Raw genomic sequence first — 16,140 nt, forward strand, 5'->3', positions numbered from 1 at the left:
ACATATCATTTCTAAAACATGTTTACTCTGTAATTCAAATTTAATCGCGAATATATGAATAGAAACAATTAATTAGACTGAAACCATTCTGAGAAATGGAAAAATAACAGCATTAATATAAATGGTCCATAAGTAGCAAATCAATGGCTTTATTCATGTACCATAAAGAATATACATAAAAACATGTAATGAGAAAAAGTGTACACACTTCAAAACGAATCACAACAATGCTTGGTAGTGTTCAATAAGTGATGAATGTGTGTTAACCACCTTACCAGACTGCCTTGCACAAAGATCTTCAACTAAGTAATTTAGTTGTTTGGATTGTAAAAAAATCACTCATTATTTTTGAATTTAACATTAAAGTTTTAATCCTATTTATCTACTCTTCTCTCTTTATATATCATTATATATTATATATTTGAAGAGTAGACAAATAGGATTATCTTCACGTTTCAAATTAATATAGATACATTTATAATTATCGTAAAAGTAATCGTTGATAACTTAGTAATTAACACGAGCTTGTAAATCATCATTTAAATTATTTCCTGGATTTTTCTTTCAGTATATCATATTCACTACATATACATATGTATTTTATGCGATAAACAATAAATACTGACTGATTAACGTATACTAATATAAAAAGCGAAAGTAACTCTCTTTTTCTGTTACGCTTTCACGACTAAACCAATGAACTGATCTTAATGAAATTTGGCAATCGAGCAAAGATACGGACGAAAACTAATTTTCAATTAATGATAATGCCAGCTAAAGCTCGTTTACATTTTAATTTGTTATCCGATAAGTGTACAAAGGGCGGTTTGTTCACATCGTTTAAATTACGTTGAAATGTATGTACGTAGCTGAGAATTTTGTTCTATTTCGTTGTTCACTTATTTAACGTTTCTATTTGTTCTGTTCAGTTCAATGAAGGAAAAAAAGGCAAAAACAAAAGTCATTGGCTAATTGTAACAGTAATAATAACACAAAAATTCAATATTGTAGTCAAAATTGTAAAAGTAATCATTAAGTATTATATATGTAGTTTCAAAGTTTTATATATAGAAATCTGAACACACAGATAGTTATTGATTTCTTGATTATAATTGTCATTCTAGCGAAAAGTATGAAAGTATTTTGCCACATTGACAATCATAAATCAATTCCATTCTTCAAATACGATTCGTTACATAACGGTTAAGACTAGATGAATTTATTTATTTCAAACTTATCTTAATCTATACATAATCTCTCTAATCGGTTTGTACGCGTACCAGGAAATACATCAGCTTTCGTTCAAAAAACGGATAATAAAACAGGAGTTCAAAAAATTCTTCTTTTCAGTATTTTTATTCTGTGTGGTTTTCACAGGATCACTATTTATTATTACAAATTCTTATTTTCATACATTTTATTGTTAATTTATATTTTTTGTACACGAATGAATGCGGTGGTACGGAATGCTAAGCCGTTTCTAAGTTTAGCGTGTACAAACGCACAGACAAACAGACAAAAATTCTAAAAATCGTTGTTTTGAGTTCTATTGCGCTGGTAAAGGGTAATAGTTTTACTCATATATCTTTCCATGTACAGAGAGCGATCAGTTACAGATTTATTATATTTTATATATGTATAAATAAATATTTTAAAAAATAGGGTTTGTCTATGATTTTTTTTTTTTTTTTTTATAGAAAAGGAAGGCGGACGAGCATATGGGCCACCTGATGGTAAGTGGTCACCAACGCTCTTAGACATTGGCATTGTAAGAAATGTCAACCATCGCTTACATATCCAATGCGCCACCAACCTTGGGAACTAAGATTTTATGTCCCTTGTGCCTGTAATTACACTGGCTCACTCACCCTTCAAACCGGAACACAACAATATCAAGTATTGCTGTTTTGCGGTAGAATATCTGATGAGTGGGTGGTACCTACCCAGACGAGCTTGCACAAAGCCCTACCACCAGTATGATGTAATAATATTGTCTTTTAAGAATAATTTATCCAAAATTGATTTCCGCAACGAATGTTACCACCATTTATTTTATTTGATCCGACTATAAAATACCTATAGGACATAAATATTAGGTCCTTACATATAAAATTGGCGTTTTTTACGGGAGGAATATAAAGTCAATTTTTTTTTTGTAAAATATATTTAATTAATCAAAGTATGCACCGTTGTTATCTATGCATTTTTGCCATCTCATAGGTAGCTCATTGATCCCTTTACTAAAAAAACCATGGGGGCGAGAATCAATAAACACTTTGAAGGCGGTTTGGACTGCCACATCGGAGTTGAATTTTTTTCCTTGTAAGAAGTTGTCCAAATTCCGGAAAAATTGGTAATCTGTTGGAGCAAGGTCTGGGGAGTACGGTGGATGTCGCAGACATTCCGATTGTAGCTCATCGAACTTAGTGGTTGTTTGTTGTGCAGTATTTGGTCTTGCGTTGTCGTGAAGCAGCATTTGATTTAAAATCCCTTCATTATTGTGTCGGTTGAGCAAAGTAACACAACAGTCGATGCGTGTTTGCAAGTTCGATTCACTAAATTCACCCATCGTTCAAGTTTTTTTACTTTCCCGATTTGCTTCAAGTGGATTAATATAGTTTTATCACTTACCCCGAAGCCTGCAGCTATTTCTGAAGTGCTTTGTGATGGATCCGCTTCCACAATAGCCCTTAATTCTTCATTTTCCACTTTGGTCTCCGGCCGTCCACGGGGTTGGTCGAAATTTCCAGAACGAAAACGTTGAAACCAAAAACGTACCGTGCTTTCTTTTGTGACACCAGTGCCGTACACATCATTAATCCTTCGAACTGTTTCGCAGCACTGGTACCACGGTAGGACTCGTACTCGTAAATATACCGATATTTCATGTTTTCCATTGTGGGGTAATAAGCGACGCCAAAGAAAAATATAATAAGGAAAAAACAAATGAATGATTGTTTTTAAAACTCCCGCTAAATGAATTTATAAATTTGAATTTGGAATTTGTAAGGACCTGATATATTATTTTTATAATCATTTCTCAACAAACTAAATTCCACTAGTTATTTCCATGTAATTCATCATATTATACTTGTTTTTTGATTGTAGTTTAAAATAAACGTTATTGTTACAGGTGCACGTAGTTCCGGACGAAAAGTGAGAATGTAAACAACTTATAAAACAATCATGACTTCTATAAATGAGATCACGAATTTGACAATCTTTAATGGATCGCAGGTTGTAGATTCGACTCTTATTTTTGGTCCTCAACGAGATTCAATGTATATTGTGATCCCTATAACGATCATATACAGTCTTATTTTCATTACAGGACTGTTTGGGAACTTATTTACATGTGTGGTAATAATTCGCAATAAAAGTATGCACACAGCCACAAACTACTATTTGTTTAGTTTAGCAATATCCGACCTTCTATTGCTAGTTAGTGGTATGCCCCAAGAGATGTATTCCATTTGGTCAAAGTGGCCTTATATTTTCGGGAACATTTTTTGTGTTCTACGCGGCTTGGCGGCGGAGACGTCGACAAACGCTAGTGTCCTGACGATAACTCTATTCACTGTCGAAAGATATTTAGCAATATGCCATCCCTTTGCTACCCACAAAATGTCAAAGTTATCTCGAGCGACAAAACATATAATAATATTGTGGATAGTATCTTTTGGACTGGCTTTACCTCAAGCCCTTCAATTTGGTATAAAAATCCATAAAGGAGTCACAATGTGCCTACAAACAAGGGTAATTATCGAGCACTCATTTGAGATCTCCACTTTCTTTTTCTTCTTCGCACCGATGATCCTGATAACTGTGCTGTACTCCCTCATAGGACTAAGATTAAATAAATCGTATTTGAGTGAAGATCTACGAGAAGAAGATGAAGCTAAAAGGAACTCGATTGTAATAAAAAAGATGCAAAGAAAAAATAACACTAAATCAACAAAAAGAGTTATTAAAATGTTAGGTTAGTAGCCTTTTCTGATATCTATACATTTTTTTATAATTGTTATCAATTTTGTCATGATTCACAGTCAACGACAAATATAATATTTAATCAACAAACTTTTTACCAATTTAATTCTTACCAATAACTAGAAAAGAATTCAATAGTACAAACAGCCTAAATCTACCAAATGTTTCAATATATATCTCATACGCTTTTTGAAATTGTAAATTACAAATCAAGTCAATTATAAAATATGATGATAGAGAAATTATTTATGTTAATATTATCGATGGTAGGCGTGCAAGCCAAAACAGAATTTAAGGTGAGTGGGAGTACCGCCCACGTTGAAACAGCGGAACAAAGCCTTGTGTCACTTTGTTCCGTTTTAAATATAATTTTAATAAAATATCAACCAAAATACAGCTGACGTAAATTATCGAAATAGGTTCGTATTGAAAAAAATTGTTATCAAGAAATACCAATTTAAAAAAATCTATGCTTAGATCCTTATAAATAAAACTTAGAACGTTTACGAATAATGTATATATTTTTCTTATTATAATGATATAATATTGCAACGAAAGAAATATTATACACAAGAGAGTAGAGAACGGCGGCGGGGAGGAGTGGTGTCATAATTACACTTGAGTGGGTGGGGTAGGTGTACCACAACAAAAAGCTGAACAACAAAATTCTCTATCGCTTTGTTCCGTTTTAAATGTAAAATAATTATTAAATATAAAGTACTACCATAGGCATAAATATATAGTAAAATAAATAAAACATAGAATTTTGTTAACATTGTGATTTATATCGTGAAGAGTTAATTATACTAAATAGTCTTGCATTTAAATATGCCTTTAAATATTCTTATACCCCCCGGTATTCTTTAAAATTATTATTATTAAATGTCGATGACACTAGCGGGTTCTATGTATTTTGCAATATTTCTTAAAATATGTCATTACTTCGTCATAAAGTAACGATGTTTGTGGAGGCGTCAAAAATTATTTTATATAATACGTTGAAAAAAGTTCAGAAGCATTGCCACTATCTCTCTAGGTAGGTTTATTCAACGAAGTAAATAAGTGCTAATCAATAGCTTCATATAAAAAGCTTTTTAGTTTTTCTGAATTAGTACAATAATAAATCATAAAACTACTAATAATTTTTTGTGGGGCTTAACAACCTGGCATAGTGCCAAATTATTATTATTCAAAATTATCTTTATAAAATTGTGCAATCTGATAATCTAATTGTGAATTATTAACACAAAATTATTCACGCGCTGTGTGTAGTAACAGAAAATAGCTAAAATTATTTATAACAATATTATTGTGTGTGTAACACGACCCATCTTTTTGTTATATATACGTATGTAAAGCGTTTTTATATTACTCTAATATTGGACCTTATATTGGTTTTTATTACATCGTTCTAAATACAGTAGAACAATAAAGAAAATATATATTTTATTAAATAAAATAAATAAATAAATTTGAAATAGGAGATTATTTTAACTGCAAATTATTTTACGTAATTAAAATAAGCGTTGAATAATCACTTATATTTAAATTTATTATTTAATATGTAAATTTTGACAACCTTTAGTTAGTTAGTCAATTAGTCTAGTGGATGGCTAGGTGGTTGGTCAGCTCTTAAGGTAAAACAATAATATTTTGATTAGACCCTGGTCGGTCGAATCAAAATATTATTGTTTTTTTTTTAAATCAATGCCTCGGAGAGTACGTAAGCTGTTCGTCATCCGCCTGAACTCTATCCGGTCATGTCCGAGTTCCCGTTCCATCGAATTATATTAGTAAGGGAATAGAGAGTGCATTTGTGTTTGCGTACGTATTTGTGCACAATAATTTAGTGTAGATCGCTATTTTCCTTTGTCAACAACAATTAAGAAGAAATCACATCGAAAATAATCTTATTTTTGCTCCCGTCACGGTAGGCTAACCCGTTTAATAAGTTTTGCTAAAAAGTTTTATTTTTTGCAGTTGCAGTTGTAATAGCATTTTTTGTTTGCTGGGCGCCATTCCATGCGCAACGTCTGGTGGCTATCTATGGAACCTCAGAAGACCACCTCGCCAAGTCGCCGATTCTACTCTCCGTTTACTACTTCTTGACCTACTTGTCTGGAGTTTTCTACTACATATCTACATGTATAAATCCTATATTCTACCACATCATGTCCAACAAGTTTAGGGACGCTTTTAAGGTAAACATTAAATGTATAAAAAATCATCAATACTCAATATTTTACTATTTTAATTATGATAAATATGTGCTTGACTGAACTGTCATTTCTCTAATATATTGTACCTAAATCATACTTTTACCGTAATATGTATTGTCCTGATATGACATTTTCCATTGCGATTTTCTGTATTAAACATGTTTTGAAGAATTAAGCAAAGTAGCAATTTTTCATGTAACAGGATGCTTACAACCGTCAACTTATATAAAAGGATACCTAATCAAGCGATAGCATGAGAACAGAGATAATGCTATTCCTCTACGCCACTCCAACACGGATTACACGTGTGTTAGAATTCGCCACATACATATTACCTGATGTTATTTTCCATCACCAACGAGCATGAGTTAAATTAGAAACAAGCAATTTTGTATATTTATATATATGAAAATTTATAAATACCTTTTCTTGTATACACAATATATCGTACACAACTATGACAAAAGTTAACAAAGTTGATATCAATGTTATCACACTATATGCAGTGAGGTGTATATGAAGTATTGCTTTCAGAATACAATAGTACGGTGCTGTTGTCCGAGTAAAAACCTTCCCATCGTGCAACGCTGTTCGTACACAACCGTTCCATTGTCCCGACATATTAATTCGATGAAACCCACAAAAAAAGGTAATTCGATCTGTTTTAACCGTACAAATTGTTGTTAGTGTCTTGAACAGAAAGATATAATATATTGCAGCTATATATAACTAGTTCATATTATGATTAGCTTTTTAAACATTGTAAGCTAATTTGAAAATACATAATCGGTCTTATAAATGTTTTTAAATGGGTCTTCTGTTAAATATTGATTTCTCTCTTTCTGTCCTCATTGATTTGACATTCGAAAGACTATTTATGAGTAGAGCTGTACAAAAGCTTTATAAAGCTAATTATGTAATAATAGTTTAATATATATTTTGTATATAATCAATATAAAAACTTTTATTCAGTAACAAAACGTGCTTCTTTTTCAGAAAATAAAGAAAATATAAGTCGAGAGTGCATTAGAAGAGAAAACAATTAACAATCTATCCGATCATGGAATTGTAAATAAATGATCAGACAAAATGCCAAAGGCGTTCTTTAGAATTGCACAATTGTTTCCAATCAAAAGAATTCAATTTAGAAAATTAAAACAGTAAAAAAAAATTAAGTTATAAGTTTAATTGATTATGTTTTACATTGCCTATATTATACCCGTTTCCTATATTTAACGAATCTGAGTACCGATTATTTTTGAGTTAAGGGGAATGAGATAGAAAACCGTTCCTCTCGTTTAACGTCAACTTCTCAATATAATACTAGGCATTATAGCCCTCAATGCCTAATATTTCTGTTAATTTAGTCACGTAAAAACGCTTTGAATCATTATTATTTTATATTATTCATATTATATACTTCTAAAAAAACAATTAATTATACAATTATTATTTAATAAAAACCGTCAAACTTTTATAGTTTATTTTTTTTATAATTATTCTTTTATTCTAGGATATTAAAATGAAGCGGAACATATATGTCCACTTACACACTGGTAACGTGTATACCAAAACTCATACTCATATTAAGCAGTGGGTGTGTGAGATCACAAGCCTTGCAAGTATGGCCTTGTGATATAATAGTGATATTTAAATATATATATAGTCAAAGATGTTTGTTGACGACCAGGGCGAAGTTAAAACTCTCACTTGTCTTACATTGTATAAGAAACGTTTTGGGTATACAGGTCTAGAAATAAAACTTAGTAAGTGTTGGTTGCCAACATTTGTTGTTTGTTGAAAAATTGGTAAGAGATATGTATTAATTTTATCGATACAATAACATGTAACGATAATTATGTACTTAATGATACATTGATGATTTTTAATGATATGTCAAAATATATTTTAATATTGTAAAAAAAGAAATTTACAAATATGTATGTAAAGGATAGAGATGTGAGTTATAGTTACAAAGAACGTTAATTCAAATAATATAATTTTAGCATAGTCAGCGTTTATTTCTAGCACATAGCATTCTTAAGTTTATTGAAAATGTTTAGACCGATTTTTTTTTTAATATGACATCGATATTTTTCTTATGCTATTTATTTTAAGCTAGTCGTATTTATTTTTGTCTACATCAGGCTAAAATGTTTATTAAAAATATGATGTGCTTAAATTAATGTGTAATAAAGGTATGTACTATCCGCGCGCTATGTGAGTGGGACGGATCCCTATCAAAGTATGTCGAAGTTCTATGTCAATATATCGTGTGAATAACATCTTATCTAATAATAATATTATCATAATTTTACACCCATAAATCTCTCTTTTTTTCGGATTGTGTAGTACTGTTGGCCTTACTGGCCTCTACAGCGTCACCGGGCGGGATGGGCGAGTTGAACTCAGCCGGATGTTGGGAGCCACACAAGGCTCAAGAGAGACGGGCCTCCTGTGAGGCCGGACCTCGGCTTAGGACTACGTTGAAATCGGGAGGAAGGGACGTGTGCATTATAAGCGCCGTCATACGCCTAAGCGTTGACGGGACGTAACGTAAGAGGGTCGTCGACCCCGCCGGCGGGGTCGGTGTGTGTCGTTTGTGTTCCCTAACAAGTGCATATTGGCAGCGGTGAGTCTATCGGCTGGATCGAGTAGGACGTGCTTAGGTCACCTACGGGTCCTTTTAGGTAGCTCTAAGGGGCTATACATGCACGCCTTAGAGATGAGCGGGTTAGCGTGTTGCGACGCTTTATCAAAATATCTTATTGAGAGGTCTTTCAACAGTCTGGCTATTGATTCTATTTTGAAATCGTTATGTAAATCGATATTACGCATATACCACGGGCAGCCCGAGGCAATGCGCAGAAATCGATTTTGTATCGCTTGTAACCTAGCTAAGTTATGAGAGCTCGAGTGAGCGAACACAACGCTAGCGTAGGTTAGTATGGGGCGTATGCAAGTTTTGTATATTGTTACCTTATGTCTAAGGCTCAATTTACTATTCTTGCATAGCATCGAGTACAATCTACTTAAAACAAAGGCGGCTTTGTTTCTAATGTGTTCGATGTGAGGTCGAAACGCTAGTCTCTGATCTAGAGTGACTCCTAGGTATTTGGCTTTAGTTTGCCAAGGGATTTCTTTGCCGTACAGTTTTATTGACTCTGGTCGGCGATTCGGTGTCAGAGAAAAGTACACTGCTGCACTTTTCTCGGGATTTACTTCTATTTTCCATTTCCGGAACCACACACCTAGTGTGTTGATTGCGGATTGGAGTCGTGTCTTGGTGACGGCGGGGCTACGGCACGTCGTATATATAGCGGTATCATCCGCGAATAGGGCTAGTTCGGTTATATAAATCTCTCGAGTAACGCAGTAGCAAGTAACGTATCGCGAGTCATCAACGCGATTCTACCGTCGCTACCGCTACCAGGCGGAACGAGCGTGTTTCAGTTCCAAAAAGTCGAAACCAATTCTTTCGTGCGCGGATTACAATAGGAAATAATGTTTATAATCCGTAGTAATGTCTTATATGTGTTGAATATGTTAGTCTGCCGACTATCGGCAATACTTAGGATTAGCACAGGGGACATAACATCTTAGTTCCCAAGGTAGGCGGCACATTAAAAATGTACGTCAGTCGACCTACCTTATCTTAATAAAAAAAAGTGTATGGTAGAGTATTACCATAAAAAAATCTTATATTATGTTTTTATGTTTATAGTAGCTGTAATTATTTAATTTCTTAATAATAAGTTTGTTAAATGTGTAAAATATTAGTAGTCATTTTTAAAAGTATGTGTATATAACTACTGCTACTGGATACTACTACTACTACTGCTGCTGGATACGCGTAACAAGCACGCGTAAGCTTCAAGATAATATTTTTTAGCATTAATGCTACTATGTGTCTACTTATTTATGTATAGTTAACTAAAGTTAAGTAATATAAGATTTATATATACTAAAAATATTTATAAATACGTAAAGTCCGAATTAGGTACTTTGATATACATATAAAAAAAAAATGTTTAGTCTATATACGGCATATACATACCATGTTATAAAAAAATTGCAAAGTTTTTATTAAATGTTTTTAGCAATGTTATAGCTCTAAGTTAAGTAATAAATCAATCTATTATTTAAATGTACATGTATGATGATTGTGTCAACTTTTATTTATATTTTTGTCATGGCCATAAATAATGGCTTCTAGTAATTATATAACTGGTTATTATGTATAACACGCGCGCGCTACTAGAATGATATGAATCTTTGAAAAGTAATTCGAAAATAATAGAATCTACTCGAGGCTCTGGCGAAGCAACGGGAGTTACGGTTTTAGTATATTATGATTGTATGTCACAGTGTTTGTCTAACTGTTACAAATCACGACCAAAAATCCACCCTAACAAACAAGTAAGTCTTTGACGCGAGTTAGACGGCGCTGCCCCCACTACCGCTACAGGGCGCGCGCGTGTCTCACTTTCAATAGGTCGCAACTCATTCTAATCACACGCAGTTTATACGTACCAAGATAAATTATGATTTTCTTTAAAACTGTAACAATTTGCAACTACATTATTTTATATAATATGGTTACATATTTATTATTTTTGATTAAGATAAGGTATGTTGTATTTTTTGTACATTTTGTGCTATAAGTATACGAAAATTGTGAAAATTATAAATAAAAATGAGACCCCAATTGACCTTTTAATGCCGACTTTACATTCTAACCCTTAACCAAAATTATTATCACATTTAAAAATGTTACTGTAGTTTTTAAATTACACAGTCGGTATACTGGCGGATATGAAAACCGCTTATAGAAAAATCTGGAAGATTAAAACTTACGATAAAACTTGTAAAAAAAGTAATAGTTACTTTTAAACAATTTATTTTACTCACTTCATGTCTATATTTTTATTTATATAAAATATGCCAGGTACAAAATAAGAACGTCGGTTATGATAATGCGTCAGTTTTTTATGAAATATGTAAATTAACTTGTGTTTATTTATTTACCTTATAAAATTTAGTTGCCTTGTAGAAAAATTAAATAGTTAAGTCTCTGTCGCATATTTAAAGTGTTATTAATTTTCAAGATGTAACTTTACTACATTTTTCTATGAACTCGATACCAACTTGTAATCCACAATCGACGATATTCTACGCATGCTATTTGATATCTTAGAGTCGTATGTGCCAATCTCACTTTATTCTTAGTAAACAATTTAAATTCCGACTTTCTTTCGTTTGAATAAACATTTTTTTTCTACATATATATATTTAAATAATTTATTTTGATTATGCATTGTTCTTGAAACGCTAATACAGTGAATTTATACTTTTTTAAATTATCTCTGCACTTATTTGTGGCTTTAGTAGTTTAGCTCTCCCAATAGTTATTGTTCCGAATCTTGTAGTTCTAATCTAATAAATCTTATCTTATCTTATATTTCTAAATAATAAATCTTATATTTTTAAAACTAAAAATTAAATTCCGATATTATTTAAGATGTGTTTATAAAAATAATAAAACCTTTTTCAGACGCACCACCACCCCTAAGAGCGAGCGCACAATGTAATTGAAAAAATATATGAAATTCGTCTTGACGTATTTAGTGACGAAATACTTAAAACGAGATCGTTAATGAAACGGATGAAGAGAATAATTATAAAACCAGACATATCATTACTTTCTTGTGTTCTTAGAGAAGAATAATCCATTCAACCCGACCCCAAATTTATTGATGTCAGATAATCTCCAATATATTAACTACTCAGTTTAGCTCCATCTCCGTTAACCTCCTTCCTCCACGTTCGTATCAAATCTATCTATGTATTTTCTCCTAAGCAAACTACCCCACCAGCAGTTGACAACAATAAGAAAACAACTTTGCCATCGGGAGATAAAAACCATAGTGAAAATGTAATCATTTTCGTTCCATTTTTGTTGGTTTTGTGTATAATTTTCATGTCAGTCATCACCAGCTCCTGTTTTTTTCATGTCCCCTACATGAAAAAATATATACACAATATGATGATAACTGGGAATAAGTTAAGCGAAAAGTCTTAACAAATGAAGGCAAATAATATTTCTTAAAAAGGGCATTCCGGAATAGTTTCCAGAAAATAATATTCGTATACGTAGACCTTGCACTTCCAGATATAAATGTGTATTTTCTTTTCTCGCAAAGTAATGACATGAAAAAAAGACGACTTGGAAAAGTTTTGGAAATAAGATTTATGTATTATTTCTGCTACCCTTGATTTTCAAAAGGTTTTATCGTGTCCTCGTGAAAAATGAATCATATTTGAAACGAACTTTCATGCTATAATTAAATCATACTTGACATGGCCTACAAAAGAAGTTATCATTTTATGTGGGATGAAGGTGTTGCCAAACGGGGGGCAAACGAAGTAGCCCTTTGCGTTTATGACTTCTTAAATAAGTATGTATCTTGTATACTTACACACTCAAAAGTAAATTGATTGTGTTCATAGTGTGATTGAATGGGCAGCTGAATATAAAATAAATAAATTAAGCACATCCGTCACAATATTTGTTCGTTGATTGATACAACATGACCGGAAAGCAACATCCGTCCTTCTACGTCCTAGGTACTGTTAGCAGTAACTTTTCGAAGAATAACGTTAGATGGTACTATGTGATGGTGTTGCCTCCGTTGTAAACTGAAGCATGTGATTTTTTTTATAAAACCAGACAATTATTATTTCTTGTTTATTACATTTTATAAGGGTTCGTATGTTTTAGATGTATGTAAATTTTCAATACAATAGATTTTAAAAAATATTTGAAATGGCTGCCCTGTAAAGTTTGTAAAATATTACATCCGACACTATACTACGATTATGGCGACCTATTTTTAAAATTGTAATTTCTTCTTTGATTTAAATATATTTAAAGAAAAACAAAACTTGATTCAGGGATCTATGACAGAACAGAGAGACAAACAGGCACCAGTCTTACCACAACAGTCAATTTTTACGGTGAGACTTTAACGCGCTTATTTTAGTTTCACGTGATTTTTTAAATTTGCTGGTTCGAATTATATACTTATAATAATTTATGTAGATAGAACATTGAATGACTATAATATTTAAATCCATTACTTTAAATCCATTTTCATTTCACTACTGATTTATTTATTTTTTGTTTGTTTGAGCTAATGGAGAGGACATTATTATTTGATCACGTAGTACAATTTACGAATTAAATTTTGATGTTAATAAAATCATCTACTACCATAATATAAAAGTATTCATTCATATAAAAGTAAATATAATCTATTTCATAATCATATTATTTATTTTATTTACAGTTTTAACAAGACCGCGAATATAATATCAAATTACTCTTACGCTTAACACTTTTGACCAAAATGCTTAGCGCCTTTTCTTATTAAATAGCAGTGTAACGATTTTTTTTTTTTTTTTTTATAGAATAGGAAGGCGGACGAGCATATGGGCCACCTGATGGTAAGTGGTCACCAACGCTCTTAGACCTTAGCATTGTAAGAAATGTCAACCATCGCTTACATATCCAATGCGCCACCAACCTTGGGAACTAAGATTTTATGTCCCTTGTGCCTGTAATTACACTGGCTCACTCACCCTTCAAACCGGAACACAACAATACCAAGTATTGCTGTTTTGCGGTAGAATATCTGATGAGTGGGTGGTACCTACCCAGACGAGCTTGCACAAAGCCCTACCACCAGTATATAAGCTAATATAATATAAGCTTGTTTAACCAATTTCTATTTTATAACGTTGTGCTATTTTTGCTAAACAGTAACATTATGCCTTTTTGCATAAAAATTAACAATAATTATTTTTACTGCTGTCTAAGCTTAAAAAAATGTGTATCTCTAAACGACAAGGTTACTCAATTTTCTTAAAATTTAAAACTTTACAAACTAAGCTGAGTGAATTGCAAGTTATTTAAATTGAATATCGACTTCATATATTTGAAAACGACATTGTTATAGTACTACATTAGTTATCGAAAAATTTGATTTTTGATCAGAAAATTACGATGATGTCTGTAAGTTACTTCGTGAGACTTTCGATATTAAAATATTTTGATTAAATAATCATGTGCTAGCTCTTTTCAATATAAACAAAATATTATTTCTCATATGTCAGCAAGATCCTCATATTTTATCGTGTCAAATGGATACCTGCTGCATCAATAGTATTGACGCAGGTATTAATTTTTCTTTTATACCTGTTTATACCCTCATTTTCAGAGGACTATGGGAGACCTCAGATTCAGCATTGTACTTAAAATTGTATCTATAATAAATTTAAAGTTCTTATATACCATTACAAATATTTTCTTTTTAGACATACCAATTAAATCTTGTAGCAATCGAGTTACTTACTAATATTCTATACAAATATTAATATTAGTACGGTAGTTGTCGACGCGATTTGTGAATGGTTGCAATTATAACTTGAATTTGTGAAAGTGATTATAAAAGCTGTAAGCATACATGGAATTGAGTTTTTTGACGTTAGGTTACGTAAACATTCAATTAACTTTTTTAATAAATTAGATTGTATTTTTGTTTTTTTTTTTATTAAAAGATTTAATGACGTGTAAGATTTTTTTATTATTATTTCCGCTTCTAAATCCTAAATGTATACTATAATATAAAGGTTGAATGTACACAGCTATTAACATAATAATGATATGAACGTCATAAACAATAAGCATTTCAAAGTATTATACACAAAGATACCAAATAAATTGTTTTAAAACATTAAATATTACATTAATTTAATACTAACGGAAACGTACGAAGCATAAATTACAATTCAATTTTTATATGATAACAATATTACTCGACTACCAAATTCTTACTTCATTTGGTTTAAATCTCTTTAGTACATACATATAAGTACATACAATTCTGTTAGTACGATCACGAACAGCTTGGAACTGGAAGTGGAAGTTGAAGTGCGTAAAGTCCTCCTCACCGATTTCGGTCATGGCGGCCAATCTTAAGAGTGATTTACTGGTGGTAGGACTCTGTGCATGCTCGTCTGGGTAGGTACCACCCACTCATTAGATATTCTACCGCAAAACAGCAGTACTTGGTATAGTCGTATTCCGGTTTGAAGGGTGAGTGAGCCAGTGTAATTACAAGCACAAAGGACATAACATCTTAGTTCCCAAAATTGGTGGCGCATTGGCGATGAGTAAGCGATGGCTAACATTTCTTATAATTCTAATGTCTATGGGCGTTGGTGACCACTTACCATCAGTTGACCCATATGCTTGTCTGCCTACCTATTATGTTCAGAATATATATAGTGCACAAGTATGTGCGCATACATAGATGCACTTCTATTCCCTCGCTCGTTTTCAACTCCGAGCTGCTTCTGAGGCTGCTACTGAGAATTTTCGAAAGAATAATAAATTTTTATAGGCCCGACCTGGGAATTGAACCCAGAACCTCCGGATCAGCAGCCACTAGACCAACGAGACATCATCCAAAATAAGGCCATACACTTTGATGATATTTCCTTTAGTCATAGATGTCGTAAGCCGTCCGAGGCGAAAGCGAAAGTATCTTCGAGGTATCTTCTACAATGTGAAAATTTTCTCTAATTTATCTTTTGGTCCCTTTTTTTTAAATCGTGCCATGTTTTCAAAACACTTACGGAACATTTTCTTAGATGAAAATCTCAAATTCAATTGAACAGTAAAATTTTACATGGATAAAACTAATCAAGAATATATAAACTTTTGAATATATTTGATTTATGCTATTATCACAATAAACGAAGATAATGGTCAAAACAAATTACTTTACAATATTCAATTACTCACTATCCTAGCAAATTTTAGGATATTAAACTAACATTATGATACAGAAGCGCCAAAAACTCTTCGATG

At 32.0% G+C, this 16,140-nt stretch overlaps 1 protein-coding gene across 3 annotated transcripts in view; it reads left to right on the top strand.

Annotated features, from left to right (window-relative positions):
- LOC126771017 (pyrokinin-1 receptor-like) overlaps nt 1-7,538 on the top strand; it is a 41,365-nt gene extending 33,827 nt beyond the window's left edge. Inside the window, exons 1-5 of one of the 3 annotated variants that reach the window (XM_050490656.1) lie at nt 3,183-3,237; nt 3,315-3,979; nt 5,968-6,188; nt 6,741-6,855; nt 7,203-7,538. In XM_050490656.1, coding sequence (XP_050346613.1) covers nt 3,227-3,237; nt 3,315-3,979; nt 5,968-6,188; nt 6,741-6,855; nt 7,203-7,252 — 1,062 coding nt within the window. In that variant the 5' untranslated portion in view covers nt 3,183-3,226 and the 3' untranslated portion in view covers nt 7,253-7,538. Of the gene's footprint in view, nt 1-3,133; nt 3,980-5,967; nt 6,189-6,740; nt 6,856-7,202 lie in introns of those variants that run through there. The other 2 variants (XM_050490655.1, XM_050490658.1) reach the window with 2 other exon arrangements.
- Nucleotides 7,539-16,140: the final 8,602 nt, after the last annotated feature.

This window comes from Nymphalis io, chromosome 10, assembly GCF_905147045.1.
Source record: "Nymphalis io chromosome 10, ilAglIoxx1.1, whole genome shotgun sequence".
Taxonomy (NCBI): domain Eukaryota; kingdom Metazoa; phylum Arthropoda; class Insecta; order Lepidoptera; family Nymphalidae; genus Nymphalis; species Nymphalis io.